The sequence below is a fragment of the Podarcis erhardii genome (assembly GCF_964252035.2).
Source record: "Podarcis erhardii genome assembly, chromosome: 3".
In the NCBI taxonomy this organism is placed as follows: Eukaryota; Metazoa; Chordata; class Lepidosauria; order Squamata; family Lacertidae; genus Podarcis; species Podarcis erhardii.
In genome coordinates, this window is record NC_138507.1 from 94,771,723 (window position 1) to 94,799,098 (window position 27,376).

General features: G+C 42.9%; 2 protein-coding genes across 2 annotated transcripts in view; one reads left to right on the forward strand and one right to left on the reverse strand.

The window, feature by feature from the left end:
- RAB3GAP2 (RAB3 GTPase activating non-catalytic protein subunit 2) overlaps positions 1-23,946 on the forward strand; it is a 50,959-nt gene extending 27,013 nt beyond the window's left edge. Inside the window, exons 18-35 of the mRNA XM_081857773.1 lie at positions 131-221; positions 2,009-2,136; positions 3,868-4,081; positions 5,505-5,602; positions 6,062-6,167; positions 7,459-7,619; positions 8,367-8,583; positions 11,192-11,365; positions 11,491-11,597; positions 13,133-13,199; positions 13,883-13,953; positions 14,798-14,833; positions 16,240-16,314; positions 17,675-17,893; positions 18,922-19,011; positions 19,102-19,320; positions 20,568-20,726; positions 22,970-23,946. Of these exons, the coding sequence (XP_081713899.1) occupies positions 131-221; positions 2,009-2,136; positions 3,868-4,081; positions 5,505-5,602; positions 6,062-6,167; positions 7,459-7,619; positions 8,367-8,583; positions 11,192-11,365; positions 11,491-11,597; positions 13,133-13,199; positions 13,883-13,953; positions 14,798-14,833; positions 16,240-16,314; positions 17,675-17,893; positions 18,922-19,011; positions 19,102-19,320; positions 20,568-20,726; positions 22,970-23,113 (2,376 nt within the window). The 3' untranslated portion in view covers positions 23,114-23,946. The remainder of the gene's footprint in view (positions 1-130; positions 222-2,008; positions 2,137-3,867; positions 4,082-5,504; positions 5,603-6,061; positions 6,168-7,458; positions 7,620-8,366; positions 8,584-11,191; positions 11,366-11,490; positions 11,598-13,132; positions 13,200-13,882; positions 13,954-14,797; positions 14,834-16,239; positions 16,315-17,674; positions 17,894-18,921; positions 19,012-19,101; positions 19,321-20,567; positions 20,727-22,969) is intronic.
- Positions 23,947-24,380: 434 nt separating this feature from the next.
- IARS2 (isoleucyl-tRNA synthetase 2, mitochondrial) overlaps positions 24,381-27,376 on the reverse strand; it is a 33,357-nt gene continuing 30,361 nt past the window's right edge. Inside the window, exons 19-23 of the mRNA XM_081857780.1 lie at positions 27,216-27,322; positions 26,594-26,739; positions 26,065-26,255; positions 24,819-24,960; positions 24,381-24,688 (exon numbers count right to left, since the gene is read on the reverse strand). Of these exons, the coding sequence (XP_081713906.1) occupies positions 24,546-24,688; positions 24,819-24,960; positions 26,065-26,255; positions 26,594-26,739; positions 27,216-27,322 (729 nt within the window). The 3' untranslated portion in view covers positions 24,381-24,545. The remainder of the gene's footprint in view (positions 24,689-24,818; positions 24,961-26,064; positions 26,256-26,593; positions 26,740-27,215; positions 27,323-27,376) is intronic.

A 27,376-nucleotide genomic window follows, 5' to 3' on the forward strand; every position in this document is an offset into this window, starting at 1 on the left:
TTCCAGCCCAAGAGAGGTTATTTGGAATTGTGCTGATGGCTGCTTATAGGAAGCACCTGCATGGCTTTTGTTTTAACAGCATGAAATGATGGAGAAAAATTGACTTGTGTTTGGTTTACTTTACTGACAGGCACTGGAAAGCATTCTTGCAAACGAGCGATTGCCACTGTCTTCTTTGACAAGTATAGCGCAAACATTAATGGATACCTTAAAAAGTCAGGGTAAGTGAAAATGTCTTCTGTAACCATGTAAAAACATAGGTAGAGGCCTGATGGATTGAACCAAAGGCCCATAGAGACAGTAAAAATGGAGACAGAATACTTTGACTATTGAAACTTTCACAGTCATCAATTGTTCTATTTACAGTGGTGCCTCGGAAGACGAAATTAATCCATTCCGCGAGTCTCTTCGTCTTGTGGTTTTTTCGTCTTGCAAAGCACGGCTATTGGTGGCTTAGCGGCTATTAACGGCTTAGCGGCTTAGCGGCTTTAAGAAAAAGGAAACAAACTCGCAAGAACTCGCAAGACGTTTCGTCTTGTGAAGCAAGCCCATAGGGAAATTCGTTTTGCGGAACGACTCAAAAAACAGAAAACTCTTTCGTCTTGCGCGTTTTTCGTCTTGCGAGGCATTCGTCTTGCGAGGTACCACTGTATATATTTCATGAAATTTATATACTGCTGGACTGTAAGAAAAAACCCTCAAAGTTTGGCGAAATATCTTTTCTGCTGTGATCAAAATGGTGACTGAATTTCATATGACAGAAGCAAGTGGGGACCCTGAGGGAGGTCTGATTTTTAGATTCTTTCTTCTCCCTATGGCTGATCAATTACAGGGAGAAGTGCATGCTTGCAGAATCTAGCCCCTGCCATTCCCACAGTCACTTTTGGTTGAACTTCATTCCTGATGCAGTTGTTGGAGAAAGAGAATTGGGCTGTTCCCTGAGCTCAGTTCCCCCGCTACACCTTTGGTGACGAAGGGATCCTGTCCCTTTTTGGGTCCCCCTAAGTTGAACCCTGTGATCGCTTTCTTTCCCAAAGGGGTGAGGGCGCATGCTTCTGCTTTAAGAGATACCAGGAAGTTTGAGGGAAGCACACATATACACCCCTTGTTGACAGTGCTGTGGGGTGGGGTTTGTCTCACCCCCCTGCTCTCTTTCTGCAAGGATAGGGAATCTCAACCTCAACAGAGATCCTTCCTTACATTTGGCATTCTTGGAGCCTGCCTGCATGCGGACAGTTAACTTATAAACTGATTATTTGGTGGGTGATCCCTTAGTTGCAAGGTGAGTCTCCAAATAGGGAAAACTTTAGGGTAGCTTTTTAATATGAGACAAATTAATTAGTACACAGTGTAAATCTGAACTTACGAGAAGCAGATTTGCTATTGCAGCATTTTTCTGTTCCTTTGTATGTGACATAAGCAGTTTTTTCCCCACACCCCAACTACCTGCACTCTGATCAGTGTAAAATCAAATGTTATGGCCCGTCTCGTTTGCTTCAGTTGCATATTGAGACAACCCCATTCTTCTTGTTAATGAAGCCTTGAGCTGCTTCAGTAGGCAGAGGTCACAGTGTAGATATTTAAACCTTCCATAAGTAAAAAAACAGCAACCTGGGTGACTTCAAAACTAAATGGTTTGCGCCCTGTATGTAAGCGACGTGTGACAAATGTCAAAATGTGTATGATGAAATGTTAGCCAGTGTAGGGAATTAATTTTCTGCCTGCCTGCTGTGAAGAGACGTTCTTTGTGTGTGTTGACTTTTGATTTTCATGTTGTTTAAGCATCCTGCTCAAGATTCTGCTTTCAAAGAGAAGCTGACACTTCCTTTGCCTGTAGGCAAAACTCACCCAGACTTTAACCTGATAAAACAGAATTCTCATGGAAGCAGCTGCACTCTGGAAATATTGCTTAACGGGGAGTTTAATGAAGCTGCAGAGCGATCTTACAGCTCCACTGCACATTCATTAAGACTAATATGTGTGTGTTTCTCCCCCCCCCCCCCGGCAGAGATGGAGTGTATCGATGAAGGGCTGTTACAGTTCTGTGCAAACAAACTGAAACTAATGCGCCTTCATGAGTCAGTCAGCAAGCTAAATTCTCTGACTGTGCCATGTGAGATTGTGCCGTCTAATAACGTGAGTAGTGTGAACATTTTTTTGCCGGGGGAGGGGGTTGGTTTTGAGAAAGACAGAAATTTAAGAATCCTTGGAGTGCGCACTCTGTGTGTTATGATCGAAAGAAAAATATACGGATGAAAACATTGCTTTCTAATAAAGTAATAATCCTTCTTAAAATAAAATGTTTTAAAGGCCGTTGCTCTCAGCAGCTCACCATAACCTTGTAGGCAGTTTCAGCCCCTGGTATCTCCTTTTAGGGCTTGGAAAGACCGCCTTCCTAAAACCCTGGAATGCTGCTTCCAGTCAGTGTAGGGGATACTGAGTTAGACGGACCCGGTGATCTGACCTGGTACAAGCCAGCTTTCTGTGACCCTACCTGCTTTTTCCTACACAGAGATTAAAATGGTGCATGAAGGAATTTATTTGCTTACCATCCTATATGATCCTGTAACTTAAACACAGTTTAACTAGTGCCTTTCTTGGTACTTAGCTGTTTGATCAAGGTACCTGTGCCTAGACCTTTAAAAGAGCTTGCTTCATGCAGTATATGCAGGAAATGAGCATTACAAGAGAAAAAAAAGTATTTTAAAGGTGGCTTCTCAATAATCTTCACTTTTTAAGTAATTGTCACTTGAATGTTAAAAATCAGAGCTACTCCCAGCTGCTTGTGCAATATAGGTCATCATTTTTTAGAAGCATTAATAAAACAGTATCTGGTCAGAGAGAATGGCAATGTGAGAACTGTGTTTCCTCCATCTCCTACAACTGCTATTAATATTTCCAGAATGGATTTGATCTTCACGGTTGCATTTTTGGGGGTAAATTTATTATTATTATTATTTCATTTTATAATGTATATGACATAGAACAATTGTAACAACAGACAAAAATTCAAAGTGCTGCTTTTGACCTATAAAGCCTTAAACGGCTCAGGACCGCAATACCTCAAGGACCGCCTCTTTCCGTATGAACCTACCTGGACCCTGAAATCACCTTCTGAGGCCCTCCTTCGTGTGCCTCTTCCTCGAGAGGTCTGGAGGGTGGTAACACGAGAACGGGCCTTCTCTGCAGTGGCTCCCCATCTGTGGAATGCTCTCCCCAGGGAAGTTCGTCTGGCCCCTTTGTTATACACCTTTAGGCGCCAGGCAAAAACATTCCTTTTTAACCAGGCCTTTGGTTGATCTGATTTACATCCTATGCCCTTTTAAAATGTGGGGGGTTTGGGGGGGGGGAACTATTGGATTGTTGTTTTCATTTTTATTATGTATTTTGTGGTTTTATATCTTGATTTTATTCTATGAACTGCCCTGAGACCCCCAGCTATAGGGTGATACATAAATGTAATAAATAATAATAATAATAGAATTAAAATATGAAAATCCAAACCATAAAATAGGCGCATAGAATGAGTAGTTGCACATGAGTTAAAATAACAAAAGTCCAAGTAAAGACGATCATCTTTATCTGATCATCAACTATAGTTCTAAATTTGCCAGACATGGATACGATGGTTCTGCTGTATATGTCATAAAGGAATGCCAAATCATATAAAATGTGTCTGGCAGTTTTAGTCCTTGTCAAAATATCCAATTTTGTGGGTTTCTCTCCATTATAGCTATATTCCAGTGATTGATACTAAGCATCCAGTGTAAGATTTTGGGCTGTTTTCCATTGAGTTGCAATCGTTATTCATACTGCCAAGATTACATATAAAACTCACTGTTGCATATTTGACTTACTGTTTTTAAGGACTTGGCTAAATTACTCCGATTAGATGAACAAGAGTTTGCTAGGCTGCAGATGTTACTGGAGAACTACAAGCAGCAGAACACTCAACCTTCGGTTCATTTTGCGGACGACAAAGATGCCGTGTTGCCCGTGAAAACCTTCTTGGAGTATATGGATTATGAAAAGGATGTGATTAATGTGAAGAAGCTGGATGAGAGAGAATATGTGGCTTTAGGTATGAACATTTTGCAGTAAACTCCCCCTGTGGTGTCTCCAATATACACGTTAAGCTCCTCTGTTTCTGAGGGTTTCCCCCATTTGTGTCTGGCTAGAGCTGTCTCGTATGGGGAAGTCTAGGTTGTCACTTAGGGATGCGGGTGGCGCTGTGGGTTAAACCACAGAGCCTAGGACTTGCCGATCAGAAGGTCGGTGGTTCGAATCCCCGCTATTTCACTTTTAAACAAGCACCAGTGTTCATTCAAACTACAGTGGTGCCTCGCAAGACGAAATTAATCCGTTCCGCGATTCTCTTCGTCTAGCGGTTTTTTCGTCTTGCGAAGCAAGCCCATTCACAGCTTAGCGGATTAGCGCTATTAGCGGTCTAGCGGCTTTTAGCGATCAGCTGAGAAGCGGCTTATCAGCGGAACAGCTGATAAGCGGCTTAGCGCTTAGGGAAAGGGCGGAAAAAAGCGGGGGGAAACGCGGGAACTCGCAAGATTTTTTCGTCTTGCGAAGCAACCCCATAGAGAAATTCGTTTAGCGAAGCGCCTCCAAAAACGGAAAACCCTTTCGTCTAGCGGGTTTTCTGTCTTGCGAGGCGTTCGTCTTGCGGGGCACCACTGTACAGCACCAGGATCTGAACCCAGCGGTGGAGCAGAAAAGAAGTGCGGAAAAGAAGACTCAACTGCTGCAGGCTCATTGCTCAGCACTTTATAAAGACAAATGGGGAAGTCTAGGCTGTCACTTAGGGATGCGGGTGGTGCTGTGGGTTAAACCACAGAGCCTAGGACTTGCCGATCAGAAGGTCGGTGGTTCGAATCCCCGCTATGGGGTGAGCTCCCGTTGCTTGGTCCCTGCTCCTGCCAACCTAGCAGTTCCAAAGCACGTCAAAGTGCAAGTAGATCAATAGGTACCACTCCGGCGGGAAGGTAAACGGTGTTTCCGTGCGCTGCTCTGGTTCGCCAGAAGTGGCTTAGTCATGCTGGCCACATGACCCGGAAGCTGTACGCCGGCTCCCTCAGCCAGTAAAGCGAGATGAGCGCCGCAACCCCAGAGCCGGCCACAACTGGACCTAATGGTCAGGCGTCCCTTTACCTTTAGAGCTGTCTCATCTACTGAAATAATGAATTGGGGAAAGAGTTTCAGGAGGAGAACATTGAGATTGAACGGAGGGCTCTGGGTCAAGGTAGTCCTGCGATAGCAGGCTGAAAGACCTGCAGTAGTGCCTAGTGGGCTGCATGCAGAAAGGAGAAGAGGAAAGCTGTGTGCAAGTTCCCACTAGTCTTATTTACTGCTGATGTGAATTGGCCAAATCTGCATGCATTACTGTCTGAAAGGTTGCTTTGCTTGCAAGCAGAAAGTATCCATTCAGTGGGCGAAGCTTTCATTTTTAATTGATTGGGGAAACCATGTGTGGTGTGTTTTGTGTGTGTGTGCAGGAAGCTTTTTTTTCTGGAAGTGTTTACATGGAGAAAGTTCCACAGAAGAAATGTGCCAGACACTAGAGGCTGCAGGATTTAGCCCCCAGCTATTATTGGTGAGTCCTATTATTAGCTTTCCCGTTTTGTTCTTTATAGTCATTGTCAGGCCTCCACTCTAGCTGCTCTCTGCCAAAGAGCTCTTCTTACTTTTGAGAGAAAAGTTACCAGGTCCTTGATCTCAGGAACCAACATTAAAAAGTTGGTTATTATATCTGAAGACCTCTCCGGATGCATAGCAAAGAAACAACTTTCCAAACCGCCTACTGCAATCTCAAGGCAGCATGCAGATTAAAACAATAAAGCAGTAAAATAGTGAAATCACAATGCAGTAAATAAACTTCGGCCGATTAACCCAATGAACACCAAGAATTAAGTCTGAAATGACTTAATGGTAATTTTAAATCCTCTTTAGAACTAAGAGTTTTAGCCCGTCACTGGCTTTTTGTAATCACCTGTATCTATTTTTATTTAAGAGAAATATCCTAAATCTTTTTCTCCTCTCTCACCTGCCCCAGTCCCTGCTTCTCAGTGTGTGGCTTTCTAAGGAAAAGGATATTCTTCATGGAACGCAATCAATTTGCTGCCTTCATGCTGCACTCTCCCTCCTGAGCAAAATGACAGGTGAGATGAGTTCGCAGAATGGAAATGGGCAAATACTCACTTCTTGAAAAACGGGCCCTTTACCTGACTCTGCAAGCAATAATTAGAACCGTGAATAAAGCCAAACCTAATGTTGCATGTGAATGTATTTCAGAATAAATGAACTGATGAATAATTGAGAAGTTTGTTTAAGGGCCATCTGTGGATGCAGCAATGTTCTCATTATGGTGCCTAGGAGACCTGAACTTTTGCACGCTCAGGTGCAACAGACCTTTCAAAATATCTCCTCGTCCGGTTGCACTGACTGGAAATTTCCTGTTCTCAGCCTGTTCCTGTACTCAACAGTGGGCACAGAAATCTGAGGTTCTATCTCTCTTGCACATTAAGGGTCACTTCTATATTGTCAACACTTTATGTACTTCACATAGTGTTTTTGGTTTGCTCAGGGTCTTCCCAGCTTTTTTGCTTTGCATCATCCCAGTGAAGCAGAGCCCCATTTTACAAAAGGAAAACTGTCAGTCATACAAGCCCAAAGTGATGGCTTTCGTTGACTTTCTTGCTGGCTTTTTCTGGGGCCTTCTTGGGCTGATAACCCCTCTGGAAATATTTTCTGCTCCCTTGTTAAGAAACAGGGACATAGCGAGGACTCCTGCAGTAAAGTAGGCCTGAAACGTATGTGTGGGTTATGTTCCGGAAGTCTGTGCGCAAATGCAAAATCACATAAAGTCAGGAAGACCTTCAACCACTGCCACTCGATGAGTGGCCATCCCTTCCTATCCAAAGGGCTGAGTCTCTCAGGAGCCTTGCAGGGCCTTCCAGAGCCCTAGTTCAACTTTTCTAATGGTCTTGTTTAAACTTGCATGTGCCAAATGGAGCAGAGTTTATGGCAGAAGTCTCCTTTGCATGGGACCCATGAAACCCTTGTGACAGCACCAGCACCAAGCTGTGCATCATCAGCAAATGACAGGTGCTTTATAAAAAGACACAGCCCTCCTTTCCCTTTCTAAAAAATGGCTCCAGCAGGTGTTGGAGATGACCAATAGCGTGTGCATATCTTGTAGCACACACCATTTTTGAAAAGCTTCCCACCAGCAGGAGCCGCTACTGGATTGGGATCTCTTCCACGAACAGAAGTACAGTAGCTGTTGCATTCATGGAAGAAGGTGTCTGGTTCCGACCCTTACAGATCGATGCTGTATTTATAGAGCTGACTTTGCTAAAAGTGTGGTTTCCTCTTCTTCTGCTTTATTTCTTGTTCTGCCGATTTTAGCTGACCTAGTTGCACACTGGAGTTTCCCCCTTTCTGTTTCAGTCGCTATAGATGAGACTTGGGATTCCCAGTCCGTTTCCCCCTGGTGGCAGCAGATGCGCACGGCGTGTATTCAGTCTGAGAACAACGGAGCTGCTTTGCTATCTGCTCATGTCGGGCATTGTGTAACAGCACAGATAACAGATAGCATAGCGGAGAAAAAAGTAAGTAACTTAGCTGTATTCCTCTCCACCAAATAGCAGCTGCTGCTTTCCTGAAAGAAAGATACAAAGCCCCTCTGTGATCTGCTGATTTTAATCTCACTACCATTTGGAAAAGGTATGGTGAAAGTTGTTGTTCTAGGCACATGAGATATCTAGGTGTCAGGACCGTGGTTTGTTAAGGTGGATCGTGCGAACAGCTTAGTAAACTTAGGATAAACTAGAGTGCCACCTTTTACTTAATGCATTGTGTGCATCCTGGGCTGTGTAGTTGTGTTCCTTCTCACCAGCTGAGCGTTAACAGTTAAATGTGCTTTGTTTTTGCTCTTGCTGAGCTCTTACAGTCCTAGGAAGATCAGCTGTTGTACAACAAATTTCTAGCTTTTAGTGTGCAGATGATGGCTATGTATTCATTCACATTTTTTATTGTGTCCCTCCATCAATGGTTGGAGAGTTGCCTGCATGAAGTGTGTTTTATCTTCATAACCCTATGAAATAGGTCAGTAGAAGTAGTGATGGTTACATCTTTTGTTTTCCGCTGTGTTTACTGAGATTTGCTTTCTCTCTTCCTATTTTTTCTTCTCCAAGGGCTACATCTCACATGCACACTTTTATCGCATAGCTACACTCATCAGGCAGCTGTGGTTTTGCTATAGCTTTCTAAACTGGGTTTTGCGTTGTGTAAGGTGCAAAATATTGCCAACTTCCCTCTTACTTTGTCTTCTTGGACAAAACCATCTTTTCTGTTAGTTTTCCCATATCACAGTAGGTGCCGACACGGACCCTTGGGAAGCACTCTCCCTCGATACTGAATACTGGAAACTTCTGCTAAAACAGTTAGAGGATTGCCTGATTCTCCAGACACTCCTCCACAGTAAAGTGAACAAGAAGACAAGCCAAGTCTCAGCTCTGCAGACTGAGCCTCTTGGCAGACTCTCCGTGAAGAAGCTGCTGGAAGGAGGAAAAGGTGAATGTGCTGAAAAACATTGGCTTGGATCCAAAGACCCATGAGTGGGGGGGTTTCATTTGCAGAAGTGGGGAGGTGGGCAGTTTTTGCCCATTCCCCTGCAGCCCCCGTGCCCCCTGAAAATCTGTTCCAGAGTGTTTGCGATCCCTGGGAAGGTGACACAGGAGGTTGCAGGGGAAATCAAAGGTCTTCCCCAGGTGCCTCTACTGGATTTCTGCCTCCCTGCCTCGTGTCCTAGCAGTCACCATGGCTATCAGAAGCCTCTAGTTTGCTGTCCCTTTTTTGTCTACTAAGGAACAATGGGGAGTGCACTTCAAGACTCCCAGTGGTTTCTTGATAGCCACGTACCTCTTTCTCTGCCCCACACCTGATATCAGGTGTGAGGCAGGTGGCTCCTCACCAGGCCTAATTGGGCCTGTGGTCCAGAATTCCCCTACTGATCTGTGGCTTCATGCTGAAGAACTTGCCCCAGCAGGGGTGGGTTAGAGTCAGTAAGGTGCCGCAGTTGTTGTACTATCTGAACTGTGTGTGTGCATGAGAGAGAGATAAAACAAATCCCAGTGGTGTGGAAGAAGCCTGAAGGAAGATGTGCAGTTATGAATATAAAAAACAGCGTTTTATAGCAAAGGATCAGGCATTCTGTTAGTCTTTACAGGACAATTTCAGGTTCAGTGTGGTAGAATCTGATAATGGGATTAGTGTCAGTAGTATCTTATGTGGCCTGCACCAGTGTTCACGTCCCAGCAGAGAAAAGGGCTGATGAAACAAAGGATTGACTGTGTGCATGTTGACATTGACCTCAAGCGAGACATTAAGATGGTAAGCTATCTTAATAAAAAATTGTTTTTAAAACTGCGTAGGGGGAAGCTTAAGCAATTGCTTTGATTTAAGCAATGATAGTGACATCTGAGTTTATAGCTTTGAATGTTGTCTTCTCCCATGACAAAGGTTCTTCCGTGGGTTTGGTTCCCCCTAGTGATTGAAGGCAGAAAAAGGTAAACTTAAGAGGAAGTATCAAGATGTGTCTCTTATAGGGGCTTCAGTTTGTTTCCCGCCTTTGCTCAGATCAGTCCTTTTTTTTTTAAGCTCTCCACAGTTATCTTTTTCTCCATGCTTAGACTAATTTAGATCATAGGCCAGGATTGCATATAGATGACATATGCGCCCAATATGGTAAAGTTCGCCTTCCTCTTTGCATTATGACAACTGCAAGCAAAGTTACCCCTGGGTGAGAGAGCTCAGTCTGAAGTAGGAAGATTATATGTTATATATTAAGTGTGTGTGTGTGTGTGTGTGTGTGTGTGTGTAAACATTTCTATCATGCTCCTCTACTGCCCATTACCACTTGGGGCATCTTAAAACAGTTTAAAATCTCAATCCAATAAAATACCTTAAAATGCAACATACACAGCATTAAATAATCTGTATAAAGGTTCCAGCAGGTTTGAGTTTTCTGAACATTCTGGAGAATCCAATAGAAAAAAATTAGGAGCAATTACAGGGTTGAAATGCATGGGAGCCATGCAGTCTCTCTCTCTCTAGATACTTGATGAATTCGGCCCTTCTAAATTTATTGAAGGAATTTCATATTGGATATGAAACATTGGGCCTGCCCATACATTCAACAGAATCAACATTTATCTTGTGGGTGGGGAACTACCTGTTTGCTTTTCCTTTCTCCCTATCCCCCAGTACCTGTTTCTGCAAAAACATAAAATGCAGTGGGGGAGGGGGGGCAAACCTGGAAGTTTCTTAGAAAGGCAATGCTGGTGCAATCTGGGATGGTTAATAATTTTGGTGGGATGTGTAAGAGAGAGAATAGATGGTGTGTGAGCGAGAGAGGAGGGGAGGGAGGGAGCATGGGTGAAAATGGCAGGGTGGGGTGGCTTTGTGCCAAAAGAAAGAAGACCCCCAAGAGAATGTGGCCTTCCCGCCCATGCATTACTCGGATGCTGCTTGCTTTGCTAGGTTGCACATGCATTGTTTCACACTTGAATGTTGAAAACTAGCATTCTGAGGTAAAAGGCTCTGTCTAACCCAGGCATGGCCAAACTTGGCCCTCCAGGTGGTTTTAGGACTACAATTCCCATCATCCCTGACCACTGATCTTGTTAGCTAGGGATGATGGGAGTTGTAGTCCCTGAGTTTGGCCATGCCTGGTCTAACTCTTCTCACTGATGTGCTCTTTTTCTATATATGGGGAAGAATTTACCATGTAAGAGCATCCCAGCGTGATTTTGTATTATTGTACTCATGTCCTGCCTGTGGACATTTCCGCAGGCATTTTTGTTAGTCACTGTGAGAACATGATGCTACAATAGATGGGCCTTTGGACGGACCCAGCAGGACTCTTGCATTCTTAGCTATATGCAACCTGAAACATTACTCCCTGGGACGGGGATGGACCTCCAAACTCCCATCAGCCCCAGTCAGCATGGGCAATGGTTAGGGGTGATAGGAATTGAAATCCAACTATCTGGAAGGTACCACATTGGTTTCCCCTGAGGAAGATGATACTCTTTGATTGGGGGCGGGGTGTTATGTGTGAACTGGGCCTAGGCTTGTTTTCAAAGAGAAACATAAAACTGAATCTTTTACTTTGTCTTAGGAGGCATTGCTGACAGCGTAGCAAAATGGATTTTCAAGCAGGACCTCAGTCTGCCATTACTTAGGCTGGGGAGGCAGAGAGAAGAAGCAGAAAGCAAAGAGGAAATGCCACAAACAGACAGCAGTTTTCTAGAGGAGGCCGCAGAAGACCAGAAAGGCTTGGAAACCATATTAGGTAAAAATGCAAAGCCAATCTTTGAATGAAAAGTTACTTCAGGAGCAAACAGAAATGACTGAATTGTTTCTGACTGGCAAACAGCAAATTACTTAAGAACAATCTCCTGTAACTTTTATTTCTAGAATTACTGCATCTAGCATATCAGGAGTTTCCTTGTAGCCTGGAGGCGGATGTGCTGCATGCACATTGCTGTTGGGAGTATGTTGTGCAGTGGAACAAGGACCCAGAGGTAATGGGGCATTTCACTGCCTCTTTCCTATCTTACAGGTGCTGTTGCTGTGTGATGTAAATAATGTAAACTAGATTTGATGAAAAACATATATATATATATGTAAGACTGGCTCATTGAAGAAAGAAAAAGCTGCTTGGAACAGTTTCAAGTTAGAAAGCGACTTTACCACTTATTTTGCAAGGAGAACAAAATTTGCACTGTGTTTGTAATGCTCAGCCGTTTTGTTAGCTGTTTTCACATCAGCTTCTACAATGCTAGGCTGAACTATGTGTCTGTGTGTTTTGCAGACTAAAGCAAATTAGGGTACATAGCAATACAGAGCTGGGTTCTTGGAAGATAAGGCTGTTGCATTAGATCAGGGGTTGGTAAACTTCAGACTTTTTTCGTCTATTTTGGTAGATCTTGGGAGTGCTAGTGAAAGAAACAATCAGAACCAGATGCAGAATTAAAGAACAGGGCATCTCTCAGCACATCCTGAGTTTAGGGATTTGTTTTGAGTACCAGAACTGAAATGAGCGCTCTGCCCTTTCAGACAAAACTCCTCTCCTTAACTTCACCAGCCTAATATAGCTACCCGCTTTTGTTACCATTGTTAAAAAATTGGGAATCAAAGTTTTGCCTTGTATACTGTAAATCACTCAGAGATCATCTGGTGGATTCTTCTTGACTCTCTCTCCCACACCAGGCTGAATTGCGCCAGTCAGAGGAGTTTTCCCAATGTAGGATGATTGAAAAAAGAAGCAGCACCCCAGATACTCTTGCGCATGATTTCCTTTTGTTCCACGTTTCTGGGCACAGGTTTGGGCTTTAATGCTGTGCGTCAGAGTGTTGTTGTTTGTCTCTGCACTTTCCCTGGGAAAACCCACATTTTATCACTGAATTGGAGCAAACAGCAATCAAGTTTTCTGCAGACTGCTGTTTGCTCTGATTCAGGAGTAAAATGCAGATTTTTCCCAGGGAAAGCACCAGGAAAATACACGTGCGTGTGCGCACACACACACACACACAAATACAAACACTCAGACCTGTGCCTAGAAAGCACAGCGCAAAAGGAAGTCTGAATGATCCCAAAGAGGGAAGTTCACTGTTACTGTGGTTCACAATATTTTTTAAAAAGTTATTTTCAGTCTTCTTATCTCTTTCCCACATTCCACCATCTATTTTTAAAGCTAGAAATACTTATGCACAGCATCAGCTGCTTTAATGTTGTTATAACTGCTCTCTTAAACCCTGCAGTGACTGCCAGTTAGCTATTGATATTTCTATCTGAATAATCTTTCCAGAACAAAGCTTTTTTTGGGGGGGGGAACCTACTCTCAGCTTTCTTGTTTGAAAGAAAAAGGGAAAAGCTCCTCTGTGTGTGTACTTGAGTTTCAGCCTGCAAAGCTAATGTCATTGATAAAACAAGTTTGAAATGTTAGGTCAAGGCTACAAATTTTGCAACGAGTAGCTTAAGAGGCACCAACTTCCAGCTTATTTACTTCAGTTCATTGACCAATTTTAACACTCTGTTTCTCTCTCTTTAATACAAGGAAGCACGTTTTCTCATCAGGTCTATAGAACATCTCAGATGCATCAATAATGCTCATGTTCAGTATGGTAAGCATGAAATAACTATTTAATACTTGAATAGCACAAGATTCTGCATGCTGTCAATACTTATCGTTCAATCAAACTGATCTATGAAGGTTTCTCCTTACAAACTTTGAGAGATGCTGTTGTTAAAAACTAGTATATTCTATCTAGACCAACAAATCTTGAGAGAAGTGTGTTGGTCTGGTTTAAGAGGTCAGAACTTCGGCAAAAGAAAGAAAACGTTCAGGCAGTGTCACAGTCCCCCCAAATCCTTCTTAGAGTTTGCTTACTGAATCAGTACAGCATTTAATGACTTTCCCACTTAAACACCACTGGAAAAATCTTTCCACCTTCAAAGCAGTATAAATAGAGGAAGCTCTTTTCCACCAAAGCAATCTTCTTTGTTTCACATCAACACTTTTCAAAGATGTTGCATCCTGTGCAATGATATCCAGTTGTGGTGATCTGTGATTGGAACGGACTTTGCTTGTACAACAGGACTTTCTCGTCCTCTCCTCCTTTTAGCTTAGTGCTTTGTGAGAACCCCTCAAATCTGTTTCAGAGGATTGGGGGCATGCGTGTGTTTGTGTGGGGCTCTAGGGAACAACAACAAGAAGAAGTCTGCTCATGCAATGTTGGATTTCACCTTATGAATCTTGCCTGACAAAAAATATTTTTGACATAGCCTTCTACTGTAATTGTTTTAGGAATTGCTCTGATGATGTGGAACACATTCATCGTGAAAAGACTTTCTGCTGCTACCTATTTAATGGACAAGGTAAATACTGAATTATACTTTCCCTTTTTCTTTTTCTATGAAGTGGGGGCAACATTACAGAAATCAGTGTTAAACTAGGGCACTCAGTTAAAGACATCATAGTCAGCTAATGATATTGGTTTGGTGGGCTAATTTAATGATCACATAAAAACATATGTAGATTTAAACAGTTCTGAAGAATGTCCCCCCTTCTGTGTTGGTTTTTAGATAGTGCTTGTTGCCCTATGTGCTTGTTGTTGCCTTAGAAGGGACATTCTCACTTTTCACTCTCCCATAAGCTGAGAGATTACTTTTTCAGAAGGCGTATGCTATCTGTAATTTTGCAAGTACTTACCTTAAAAAACCCCTGTTTTTCCAATAAGTAGGTGCACCTTTTAAATCAAAAAGTTTTATGAGACTAACTGGATAAATGTTGCAGCTGCATTTTAAATACATTTCTTGCTTAAAAAAAAAAGTTAACCAATTTTGTTTTGCTTGGTTTTATGATAAAATTTGCCAGGGATTTAGTATTTCAGGTGTCAGTTGCTTTTGTTGTGTACCAACTGATTTTCCTGCTGGCCCAACTCTGGGATTTTGGGTGAGGCCAGGTGCCTTGTGGTTGCACAGCAGTTCACAAAACAGAATTTGTCCCAGATGGAAGGGAACCGGTTTTGTGTGTGCTGCTCAGACAGAAAGGAAGCTTAATTTTTTTAAACTCCTGGGCTATCTCCTCTCGTTTGCCTGTAGGGAATAATGGGAGGGAGAGGATCTCTACATTGACTGATGAGAGCAAAGCCAATGTATTGAGTTCTTTGCTTTTACTAAATGGATTCTGATACTTAACAAGAAACCATTTCTTTAATAGGTTGGAAAAGCACCAAAAGACAGATTATGCAGACGGGCAAGTAATTTTGTTGTTGTTGTCACTGGCGTAGCGTGGGGGGTGCAGGGGGGCCCGGCTGCACCGGGCGCAACATCTGGGGGTTAGGGTTAGGGGGCGCAAATCCACGGGTTAGGGGGTGCAAATCCATGGGTTAGGGGGCGCAAATTACTTGCCTTGCCCCGGGTGCTGACAACCCACGCTACGCCACTGGGTGTTGTTACCATTTCTAATTGAAGGCATGTATAAAAATGGCATATCTGAGAGCATTTGTGTTCACCTGAATGTGGGTTTCCTGCTGGCTCAGACTTTTAGTTGTGGCCTCTATCAGGTGATGTTAGTGGTTTTACCTTGCCTAAGCGTGTGGTTTAATCCTAACCACATGCTTGGGAAAAGCTTGTAAAATGTGGACTGGACAAGGTGGATTTGTAGTTGGTTGACACAAAGAGTACTCGCTAACGGTTCCTCATCATCCTGGGAAAAGTGGGGAGCTGTAGGGTTCTGTCCTGGGCCCGTTGTTGCTTTCGAGGCTAGGACCCAAACCAATAAGATTCAAGTTACAAGAAAGGAGTTTCTGAGTATACATCAGAAAGTACTTTCTGACTGTAATAGCTGTTTGGCAGTGGAAGGATCTCCCTTTGGAGGTTGTAGACTCTCCTTCTGTGGAGGTTTTTAAGCAGAGGTTGGGTGACAGTCTTTCATGTATGATTTAGTTGAGAATTCTGGATTGCAGGAGGTTGAACTAGATGACCCTCAGGGTCCCGTCCAACTCTGATTCTATGAAATGTAAGGTTTTTTTTGAAACCTAGGTAACTTTGAACAGTTTTGCACTTCCATATTCATGATGTTTCTGCAGAATAAGGGCTCTGCTTTTACCAGCGTTAGGCAACAGTGATACTGTGTTCTGAATATTTTTCTCCATAACAGTCTTTATCTCCTTATAATTTTAGTGCAGTCTGCTTTCAACATAGTCAGTATTTGAGCGGTCTTTTAATTAAAATTTTAGCCTAGCCAGGGACAAATCCACTGAAAGTGATTGGGATCAGATTAATATTGAGTACTTTTATTTGAATCGACCTTGATTTAAGCAGCGATGTAAACAAAAGTATTGATGAAAAATAAGGGGAATTATATTCTAAGGCACTTGTTGGTCTTTATCATTGTTTTACATAAACATCTTCAATGGGAAGAGCTCTTTTGAATATTAGTTATTACTTGAGTGGGAAATGTCATGAACATTTTGAATTTTTTAAAAAAGTGTTTTATTATTGCTGGTTTCTCTTTTCCTTCAGCGTCTTGTTTAGCACAAGAGTTAAGATTTTATTTTTGCTATAACTCAGTCTCCTCTGTTCCAGAAAACCAGAACTGTTTTTAAATGTGTGCAGGAAAAAGCACATTGCGCAGGCTAATGTTGTTTTCTCAAACAGGATGTGGGGATGAGTGACATGGCAATGACATCTTTTCTTGGGTCTTGCTCAGATCTTCTTCAGACACTAATGGAGGTAACACCCACCCCCAAAGCTGAGACTCATGTTGTTTGTAATAGATTAATAAAGCGGCATGTTGCAACTCTGTTTCTGTGCAATAGAGAGGAATGAAAGCTTCTGTACAACAAAGAGTCCGTGGGTGGGATTCACCTAGTCCTTTAGGAGAATGTGACCCCATTCAGGTCAGGCAACCTGTTCCCAGACCTGGGAACCATTCACCCACAAACCCTCTGGGCAGGACTGATCTAATGAGTCTCGTCAGTGGAAGCTCTGTGCAAGGGCTCCCCACCCCCCGAAACTGGCTTGGGAAAGTTGAGAGAACCCCCCTGGTTTTACATTTTTATATCTATCTATCTATCTATCTATCTAGGAATGCGGGTGGCGCTGTGGGTTAAACCACAGAGCCTAGGACTTGCCGATCAGAAGGTTGGCTGTTCGAATCCCTGTGACAGGGTGAGCTCCCGTTGCTCGGTCCCTGCTCCTGCCAACCTAGCAGTTCAAAAGCATGTCAAATGCTCTGGCAGGAAGGTAAACGGCGTTTCCGTGGGCTGCTCTGGTTCGCCAGAAGCAGCTTAGTTATGCTGGCCACATGACCCGGAAGCTGTACGCCGGTTCCCTCGGCCAGTAAAGCGAGATGAGCACCGCAACCCCAGAGTCGGCCACGACTGGACCTAATGGTCAGGGGTCCCTTTACCTTTATCGATCTATCTATCATCTATCTATCTATCTATCTATCTATCATCTATCTATCATCTATCTATCTATCTATCTATCTATCTATCTATCTATCTATCTATCTATCTCTATCTATCTATCTATCTATCTATCTATCTATCTATCTATCATCTATCTATCTATCTATCTATCTATCTATCTATCTATCTATCTATAGGTTTGTTTGTTTGTTTGTTTGTGTGTGTGTGTGTGTGTTTAGTTTTAACTCTATCAATGTTTCATCATCATCATCATCATCATCATCATCATCATCATCATCATAGCAGCCCAGGGAGGAGGGGGGGGGGGTCATTCCATCCAGGAAGCTGCAATGCTTGTACAGATGGAATGACCAGATGACCGAGATGTTGAATTCCACCCCATGTTATCTTTTCATAGGAAATGTTAATGAGCAAGTCCTTAAAGACTTTGGTATCCATGTAACACAACAGATTTCAAGCCAGAAAGTACAGTAGCTTTGAGTGAATGTGTACTCATTTTGATATTATCCCTTTGCAACACTGGTTTTGCTGCGCAGATTTCTTCTTTTTGCACCTTCAGCTGCGACCCCCTCCCCACCTACTAGTGCTGAAAACATCTTATTCAGAATGAAATTACAGTGACATTTCAAGTGCCAATGCTTTCCCCTGCTTTTCTGCAGGCTGATATAGGGAGTGATGAAATGCAGCTTCCTGTGCTGGACACGGAAGACGCCTGGGTGTCAGTCGAAGGGCAGACCTCCCTTGTGGAACTAGCCCTTGAGCAGAAGCACATCCATTACCCCCTCGTGGAGCACCAGTCTGTGCTCTGTAGTATCTTGTATGCAATCATGAAATTTTCGCTGAAGAGTGTGAAGCCCCTCTCCCTGTTTGACAGCAAGGTATGTACGTTATAAAAGAGCTGCCAATGAGTCAAAATCAGAGAAGTTGCTGAAAAATGTATATATATTTTACATACGTAGGGCAGGAGTGAGCAGTTTGGAAGACTAGAGTTCAAATCCAGACGGCAGCCGCTCATTTCCCCCTGAAAAGTTGCTCCTGATCCAGTACCTTCAGTGGCATTTAATTGGATCAAAGAGGAAAGGAAAATCTGAAACTGTCCTTTAGATTTTTGGAACCATGGCACACATGGGGTGGTATCCAGTGAAGTCATTGAGCTCATGCAAGGATGTCTGCTTTCACAATGGAACTTCTTCTCCCCCCCCATTTTTTTTTTGGGGGGGGGGGAGTCTGTTCCACAAGTGGAAGTGCTTGTGCAAATGGGATGATTTCGTTTTATGCAACCCATTGGCTTCTTTCAGTCCTGTCTCCTGTATTTTGTACCAACAACCAACACTGTATTCAGGGCCACATCACACTGGAAAATTCCAAATAGAAATTAATACTCAACCTCATTTAATCCAAATAGAAATTAATACTCATTTGAATTGGTCAAATGAGTGGGTTCCCCCCCCCCTTAACGTACATGTGTTAGGAAGCTGCAGATGGCTAAATCATTGTGCAACTTTACTATAAGTCGCAAATGTTTTCCCTCTTGATGTCAGTTCCTTGGACTTTGAATGCCATCTTTCGCTGAGAAAAGAACCAGTGTGGTGGAGCGGTAGACTCGTAATCTGGTGAACCGGGTTTGCTTCCCCGCTCCTCCACATGCAGCTGCTGGGTGACCTTGGGCTAGTCACACTTCTCTGAAGTCTCTCAGCCTCACTCACCTCACAGAGTGTTTGTTGTGGGGGAGGAAGGGAAAGGAGAATGTTAGCCACTTTGAGACTCCTTCGGGCAGTGATAAAGCAGGATATCATATCCAAACTCCTCTTCTTCTTCTTCTATAATTTGTTATTAACTGATTCTTTTCTTTCCAAATTCCTCCATGATTTTAAAAGAATATTATTTGGTTTTTTTCTCTGTGCAGGGTAAAAATGCCTTTTTCAAAGACCTTACTTCAATCCAGTTGTTGCCCAGCGGCGATGTGGATCCAGCTCTGCTGTCTATACGTCATCAAGTTAGTTAAAACCTTGGGGAAAATTGGTGGCAGTTGTGTGTTTTGTCAAACTGAACTGCTACTGATGTGGCGGTCTTGTTTCCTTTGCAGTTCTTAACCAAACTGGTGAGTGCCGTGGCGCAAGCCCAGTCTTCATCTCAGAAAACAAAAGACACCCCCGAAGAGTTAGTCGCTGTGTCTGTGAAAGACAGAGATTGGCCAGCCTTGGCTTTGGATTTGGCTCAGCACCTTCAGGTCGCAGAGGATATAATTAGGCGGCACTATGTTTGTGAGCTGTACAACTATGGCCTTGATCACCTTGGAGAAGAGGTAAAAAAGGAAGTTAATGTGTAGCATGTGTCAGAGGGCAACTGTTCCTCACAAGTACCGTATTTTTCCATGTATAAGACTCGTTTCTCCCCAAAAAAATAATGTCCAAAATTTGGGGGCGTGATACACAGATAGATCTTCCCTCATTTTCTTAAATCAGAGTCCCCCCAAATAGGGGGCGTCTTATACATGGGGGCATATTATAGATGGAAAAATACAGTACTTAGCTAGGTCTCCTGACTGATCCTCATGCTGTGCCTATGGGTTAAGCCTATGACATAATGTTATTTCCTTCTGTTGAATTGGCATTTGGGAAGCAAGTCTTTAAAGTGTTGTTCCTCCCTCTTAGGCAGCCTTTATCCACCCTACATCCCACCTTGGTCTAATATGCCATCAGGGGAGAAGGGTCCTTTGGACTTACCTGAAGGGTGTTTCTACACGATGACAGACTGCGCCCAGGACCACATCCTATGTGGATGATTTTGGCTGTCCGCCTTAAGATCTCAAATTTAATGGGTAGTCTGTTTTTGAAATTCCTAGGATCTGTTGTTGTCTGCATTGCAGGTGTGTTTCATTTTTTGTTTGTGCATCCTGCATTTGCTTACACCTCAGCTTGGCAAAACTTGGGTGGTTGAAAGTTTCCTGAAAGGCAACTAGGTTACTGCCTTTGAGCAATAGGTGGAGCTAAACCCACCTGGGTCCAGTATGCCATCACACAGAAACACCCTTCAGGCAAGTCCAACAGAGGCTGGATAGCATGAGACTCTTAATCCCAGGGTTGTGGGTTCAAGCCCCATGTTGGGTGAAAGATTCTTGCACTGCTTTGTTCAAATGACTAGCTGATACTTGTGGCCCCTTCCAACTCCACAATTCTGTAATCAAACCCTTCTAAATTGGTTTAATCCAGTGGTGTCGAAACTTTTTTCAAAGAGGGCCAGATTTGATGAAGTGAAGGGCCGTGAGGGCCGACCAAAGTTGTTAACTTTTTTTTTAGGGTTGAAGTTGTTGAGGTTTTTTAAGGATTTTGCCCCAGGAAATAAACTGCCACAGGAGCAGGATTATACTGACCAGCAGGCCTGATTAGGCCCAGAAACGGACTTAGGACATGCCTGGACTTTAATCATTGCCAATCTTGTTTTGAGGTCAATCGTTTCCTTTGTGCCTAGGTAGAACACTGAAGTTCTGCTCTAAATATAACAGTGCTCTTCTTTTTATATGATTGTGTTAACATGTCCTGTAATATTCAGGCTATTCTTCAAGTACACGACAAAGAAGTCCTTGCATCTCAGCTGTTGGTGCTGACCGGACAGAGGCTTGCCTACGCCTTACTGCACACCCAGACCAAGGAAGGCATGGAACTACTGGCCAGGCTGCCTCCAACACTCTGCACATGGCTTAAAGCTATGGTAATGTCCTTTGACTAAAAGCATCTTTTTACATCAAATAGCACAAGAAGGAAGAGTGTTTAAGATTTCACCAAGTCCATAAGTTTATTAAGTGCTTCATACTATGTTGTTGGCATCTGTCTGTCTCGAGGGACAATGGAGTGCACCTAAGGGGGTGAAGTCAAACCATGTTAGCAGCACCGAAGTGATCTAACTGGAGCACAAGCCTGGGCAGTGTGTATGGAGGTCTTTGGCTGCTCAGATGACAAGACGCCCCTTGGCCTCAGTGATGTGGTCCAAAGGAAAGCAGAGCAATACATTTGGCAACAGCCTGGCAGCAAGAGTTGCTGGAAGGAGGCATATAAGGCACCATCCAACTATCTTGGGGACTCCATTCTGGATTTACTCCTTAGCCTTTCTTCTCTTGAAGATACCCTGCAAGGCAGCGGTTTATGATCAGAGTTTTCCTTCTTTTAGATGGGCTATCTTTCCCAGGTTGACAAGCCCCATTTGCCCCTTAGTGCTTCATACACTTGGTATAAAAAGATATAAATGTCTAGAGAAGCATTTCACATCTGAAAGTTTCCAAAGTGAGGCTGTCTTTGCTCTAAGCAGTGCCTGCTCTGAGTGGGTTAATATGCATGAATAATTTCTGACTAAGATTCGTACTTGAGGTGACTCCTGTGTCTTATATGACTTAATCTTTAGCCAGAGTGTGCCATGTGGCATGGAATCTGGACTCTACTACAGATCTGGCTACAAAGACATGCCTGGCATTGTACCTCATGTAGTGGGGATCAGATGACTCCAGGAAGTTTTCGCTGTCACTACCCCCCTCCCCTTCTTTAACCCCCCCCCCAAAAAAACCACCACAATAAATTTTAACTTGGAAGTTAATGCCTGCCCGGTTCAGCAGGGCTCCTTATAATTGCAGCCTAAATAACGGAATTTGCTCACAAAGCATAGTAAGTAGGACCAACCCTGGGCATAAGGTGGTTGTATCTCTCTAGGATTAGTAGCCATTTGAACAAAAAAGAATGGCCTTAGAGCAGGAGCACACTACCTTATTTGATGTTAGTATTTCAGTATACAGAGGTAGTACAACAGGGCTTTTGTATGCCACTCTCTTGACTCTGCTGTGCAGGTAGGAACGAAACCACTGTAATACAGTGCCTCTGCTGCTCAGCCAGAGCAGTCAGGCCAGGTATCAAAAGCTGTTGAAAGATCAAGGAAGAATAACAGGGCTACGCTCCCTCTGTCCCTTCTTGGATATAGGTCATGCATCAGGGTGGACCTAACTTACTTGTGTTCATTAATTTCTATGGATCAACTCCAAGTACCTTTTACTTGAAGGCTACCCAATAACCACCACTCGCCCTGGGTATGCAAAGAGTGCACTTAATCCTATTTGTGGCTAAACCAAGTACATACATTATTATTACTTTCATTAATTATAAAATTTATATAGAGTCCTTCATCCGAAGATCACAATATAAAAACACAAAAATTCACGCCATAATAACAAAAGAAAACAATCCTGCCTCCTGGTCGAAATCTCAGAAATATTCCAGAAAGAGGGGGGAAAGGGGGTGCCCTTGTCCAGCTTCTAAGTGATGACCTCTTTGTGGCCCACCAGAACAACCAGACAGCTCTGCTCTTCTGGTTGTAGCGGTTGCAGATCAGCCAGCTGGCTGCTCAATGCCAGATGTTAACAAGTTAGCCATGAATCAAAGTTGCTGCTGAAGCCATGGCCTCCGGTAGTCTCATTGATATTCTTAGCTAATGGTAGATTAAAGCAACAGGTTTACCGGTGGGTAAGAGAGGCACTGGAGGCAGAGGTTCAGAGCTCTGTTCCCTATATGTATTTTCTTTCTCACTGGCAGCCACAGACATCATCAGCACTGTCCACCACCTGACCATAAGAGGGTCATGGTTTCCCCTCTGCCACAGAATAGTCTGTGTTACAGTGATCTTCACAAACACTGAGGTTTCCTTACGGCAGCTAAGTATGGACTTGTAGCTGCACCCCTTGCATCCAGACACCAGTGTTGCTTTTGTGGAGTATGCAAATAGACAAGGACCAGGCTCATTGCTTTAGAATACAATGATGTGTTTCTGGAGAAAATAACCCACAAAATTGGAAGGTGCCTCATAAGCATTTAAGTGAAAATCCTGCATTTCCGTTGCCTAGTGCTGTAGCTTGAAAATTGCTTTTATAGGCGAATGCCTGACGACTTGTCCTTTCCCCTCCTCTTTCTCTGCAGGACCCACAGGATCTTCAAAATGTAGATGTGCCAATCACCACAACCGCAAAGCTAGTAGACAAAGTGATAGAACACTTACCGGAAAACCACGGGCAGTACAGTGTTGCCTTGAATCTAATTGAGGCAGTGGAAGCAATGTCATGATGGCAAGGTCACAATTTCTGCTGCTAGTTTTGAACCGTTCTTACGTACAAGTCCAGTGCATGGCTCTTGTACGTAGAGATGAAGAACCACCTAGTGGGAAATGGTTTCAAGTGACTTTCGTAAACTAACCCTTTTAAGGCTTTTAGGAGATGCTACCCATGTGAAGTTCTACCTTACTGTGGTGGGTAATACCAGCAACCTATCATCTTTGTATATTTGTCTATATAACCTTAAATATTTATTTCTAACTTGAAGCACTTGCGCAGTAGTTCAGGTTTAAGAACAGCTTTGTCGTCCAGATTAACATATTAGAGTTTTTCATGTGCTAGAAGATCGACTGTTGCATTTTAAATGTTAAATTGAGAGGAATTTAATTAGAAGTTGAGAAAGCAGGAGCTCCTACGTGTATGTTGCTTCTGGTTTTCAGAGTAGTCTCTTAGCTGCTTTTAGCGAAGAGCTAGCTGGGTGGAGGCTTACAGCATTAAATAATTACTTCATACAATCATCATGCTTGGACAACTGGGCAAGGGGCAGCTCATTCTTAAAAAGATTGTTCCATTGGGAGGGCAGTGTGCACAAGTTAATTTCAAAATCTTGAAACAGAAGCTGCCTCTTGGATGTTCTGATAAAGTCTCAGAAATAAAATTAGGAATCTAATTTAAGCCAATCAGGTTCTGTAGAAGCATTAGTCTTTTTGTAACATTGATTGTTGTACAGTTTATTGTAAAAATATTGTAAATTGTCCAGCCCCTAGGTACCCTGTGTTGAAATTTCAGCTTTCTGTACACAGCTGTCCAGTATATGAAGTATTAAAAATAAACTAGTCATTCTTCTGTGGTGTGCAGTGGTATTATGAAGTATGAACACATATCTCTGGGCGGCTTGCCCTCTCCGAAGAGGCGCCTGGCACACATACCTGGGTCTTTGAAGCACAGATTTCCAGTGGATGCAATAGGAATAGTTTGGATCTCGTAAGGCAGAAGGCAGAAATTAACCTGTAAAGGAGGGACTGTAGTTGCTATTCAATTTGCAGCAGGGTTTGTGGGCAACAGTCTATAGGTCTAAGGATAACATGATCACTTCTTTACCAGAATTGAAAAATGAATGCAGGTTGAGATTACCCAGTTACCTTGCTGGCATGTATGTTTGTCTGCTGTTAATGGTGGGTTGATAGCTGGTTAGCATGAAATCCTTGACCAGTAAGAAAGGGGGACTCACTTGTTACTAAGAACTCTTATACCCTTAAGAACACCAAAGACCATTTGGCTTCTCTCACAAGCAGTTTATTAATGTACAAGCTTACGTATATACACCAAACCAGTTTTCAAATAAACATTCCAACCTCTGTGTGTGTTTTCTCATTATACACATTTCTTAGAAATAAGTCAGCAAAATATCAGGTTGCTTTTGAGAGAGCATGGAGATGTGGTTGCTATTTCCCACCAAGTGTTTCCCTGCAGCGTGCACAGGGTGTGTCCGCTGAATCCGCAGTGTATTTTCGACAGCGCAGGCATTTTGATTTGGCAGCTGGTAGAACTATGACTTTATAGGCAGACTCTTCCCGGATATCGCCACCTATTGAAAGAAACAGACTCAACGTTTAGGTAGACCTCTCTGTCTCTTGCTCACCCACCCCAAGAAACAAGGGAAGTTACAACTAGTCCAAACAGATGCCAAACTGGAAGTTATTTCCTTCTGCACTTACCTTCTAAGTTGATCAGAAATGTCCCTTTAATCATATCATCTGTGCTTATGTCTCTCGGGACTTCACTAAGCAGCGTCGTTTGTGATGCCATCATTATTTCGTTTAGCTGGGATGTACTGGAACACTCCTCGTGTTGCAGCACCTGGACGTGAATGATTGCATTTAGAGATGGCTGCGGCTGAAGTTAAGCAGGTCCAGCCATAAAGCCTGCCAGCCCTACTGATCCCTTTGAAACAGTGGTTCTCAAACAGTGTGGCAGGAGAAGATGTCAAGTGTGGCAAAAAGATTCAAGGATAATCAAAGAAACATTTAAATATTTCAATGCAGTACAGCATCAAAATATCTTTTTTAAATTTGCATAATATGGATAGATATCTTTACAAAAAGACAGCAAAAGCATCAAGCAATACTGTGGACAAACCTAGTTGTGATCCAGAATTGAACAGAGTGCTGGAGAATAGCACTATTTTCCCCTGCCCCAGCTGTTTATTTTAATCTTTTTACATACCAATTCAGCTACTCTTAATTTCAGAAGTGTGTACAAATTTATACAATGAGTATATTAGAACCATTATTCAGAGTAAAGCTAATTTAAGATGCCTGTGTAAAAAAAACAAAAATGGATGTTTCAGCCAGGAGTGGAAAAGACTGCAACAGGCAAGCCTCTTTAGGAAAATCATTCAAAAGGCCTCTTCCTTTGTGGCTGAAGGATTTATGTCTGATAGACAAGGCCATAAGAGAACAGTCAGCAGAAAAGCTTCAAGACATGGTTAGGCTGGCACAGGAAGAAGCGCTTCTCTGGTATTTTGGTCCCAAGCTGCATAGGGCTTTAAAGGCAAACACTAGGGCTGTGTGATATATCATCCAAAACCAGTTTGAAGTCCATATCATGATACCGGTTTCATAAACTTTGACCTAGCAATATATTGTGTGCACTATGCAAAAATCACAATGTGGGGAAAACCATGAAGCCAGCCAATGCCTCTACACGGCTCCATCCTTGTTTCAGACATTGTGATTTATCAGTATATTGCGATGATTAGCTGGTGATATATCACGAAGTTGAAAACACAGTGCTAGTAAACACCAGCACCTTGCTTAAAGCCCTGAAGTGAACATCTGGTCAATGAAATTCTTTTAAAATTGCTGCAAAAATGAGTGAACTTTGTTGCACTTGTCAGAATTCTGGAAGCCAAGCTCTGTACTAATTGATGTTTGAACAAATGGTATTGATTTTCCCGCTTACCTCCATTAATTCAAAGAGCAGTCCAGGCTCAATCACAAGTACCACCTGATATTCCAAAGCATTTTTGCCAGGGATCGAACCCAGGAAAGCATCTCTCATTGCACATGCTCCCTCCACTGCTTCTTCAAGGCCGGGTTTCTTCCATACGGGACTTGTGTTCATCCAGCCAGAACGAAACACGCTATCTGACTCTTTGAAATAAAGAAAAAGGTTAACACCCTGTTCATACAGTCAACCCTGGAACACCCCTGCGAAGCTAAGGCTGTCAGTTAAAATTTCACTTATTGGGGCACTCTTAATATTTTAGCTTCAGATCAATATTACAAGATTTTAAAGACTCTCATCTTTTCCTAAAATGATTAGTTTAACTCTCTTGGGGGCCTGCAGGCAGTTCCACCATTCCAGCCAATGCACAGACAGTTCAAATGTTTAGATAAAGGAATTCCCAGGGATTCTCAAACACACTGCTAAGGCTATAACATACAAGAGCCCTGCATGAAGAAGCACCTGACAGCTCCAGCTACCTTACCTTTCTGATACGGAAGGTACTGGAATACCTCTTCAGCCAAATGAGGAAGGATTGGTGCAAAAGAACGAACCACCGTGTCGAAAATTGCAGCTAAGGCTGTTTGGCATGAGCGGCGCTTGGGATCTTTTTCTCCTTCACAATAAAGTCTGAAATGGGGGGGGGGGATTGAACTTTTAGATATTGGTAGGAATTAAAAGCCGGAATGATGCCATTTTAAACTGGGAATGTCCAAGTATTTGCCCTTCTATATTTCAAACAACTAATATACTTTCACATTTGGCAAATTAATATGTGTGTGTGTGTGTGTGTGTGTGTATCAACACACAAATAGCACTGAACCCAGTGGTTTTGGTACCAATGGCTAGAATTTTTTCACTGTTTTATTTAGGGGGGAGTGAAGCACACACAAAATCAAAAATTAAATAAATTTCAGGTTTAAGATTCCACTCGCACATATGATGGAAGCTTTTGCAAGCTAGTAACAACAAAGGCCTGGTTCATGTATTGCTTGTGCATCTCTGCGTGTGCATTGAGGTTTCCTAAAGACAAGCTTTCTTAAGCGGGAACCAAGGTGTAGTGAATAGGGAGACTCGCATTAGTAAGGGTACACTATTATACATACCTGTCCTTGATTATGCTAAAGTAAAAACTAGACAGCTCTCTAGTATGGAAGGCTTGCAGTAATCGTATGACTTTGCCATAGTCATATTCCTTATACGCTGTTGTAACCTGAAAAAATAAAATGCAAAAACAGACAGCTAAATTAAGAAGCAAGTACTGAAG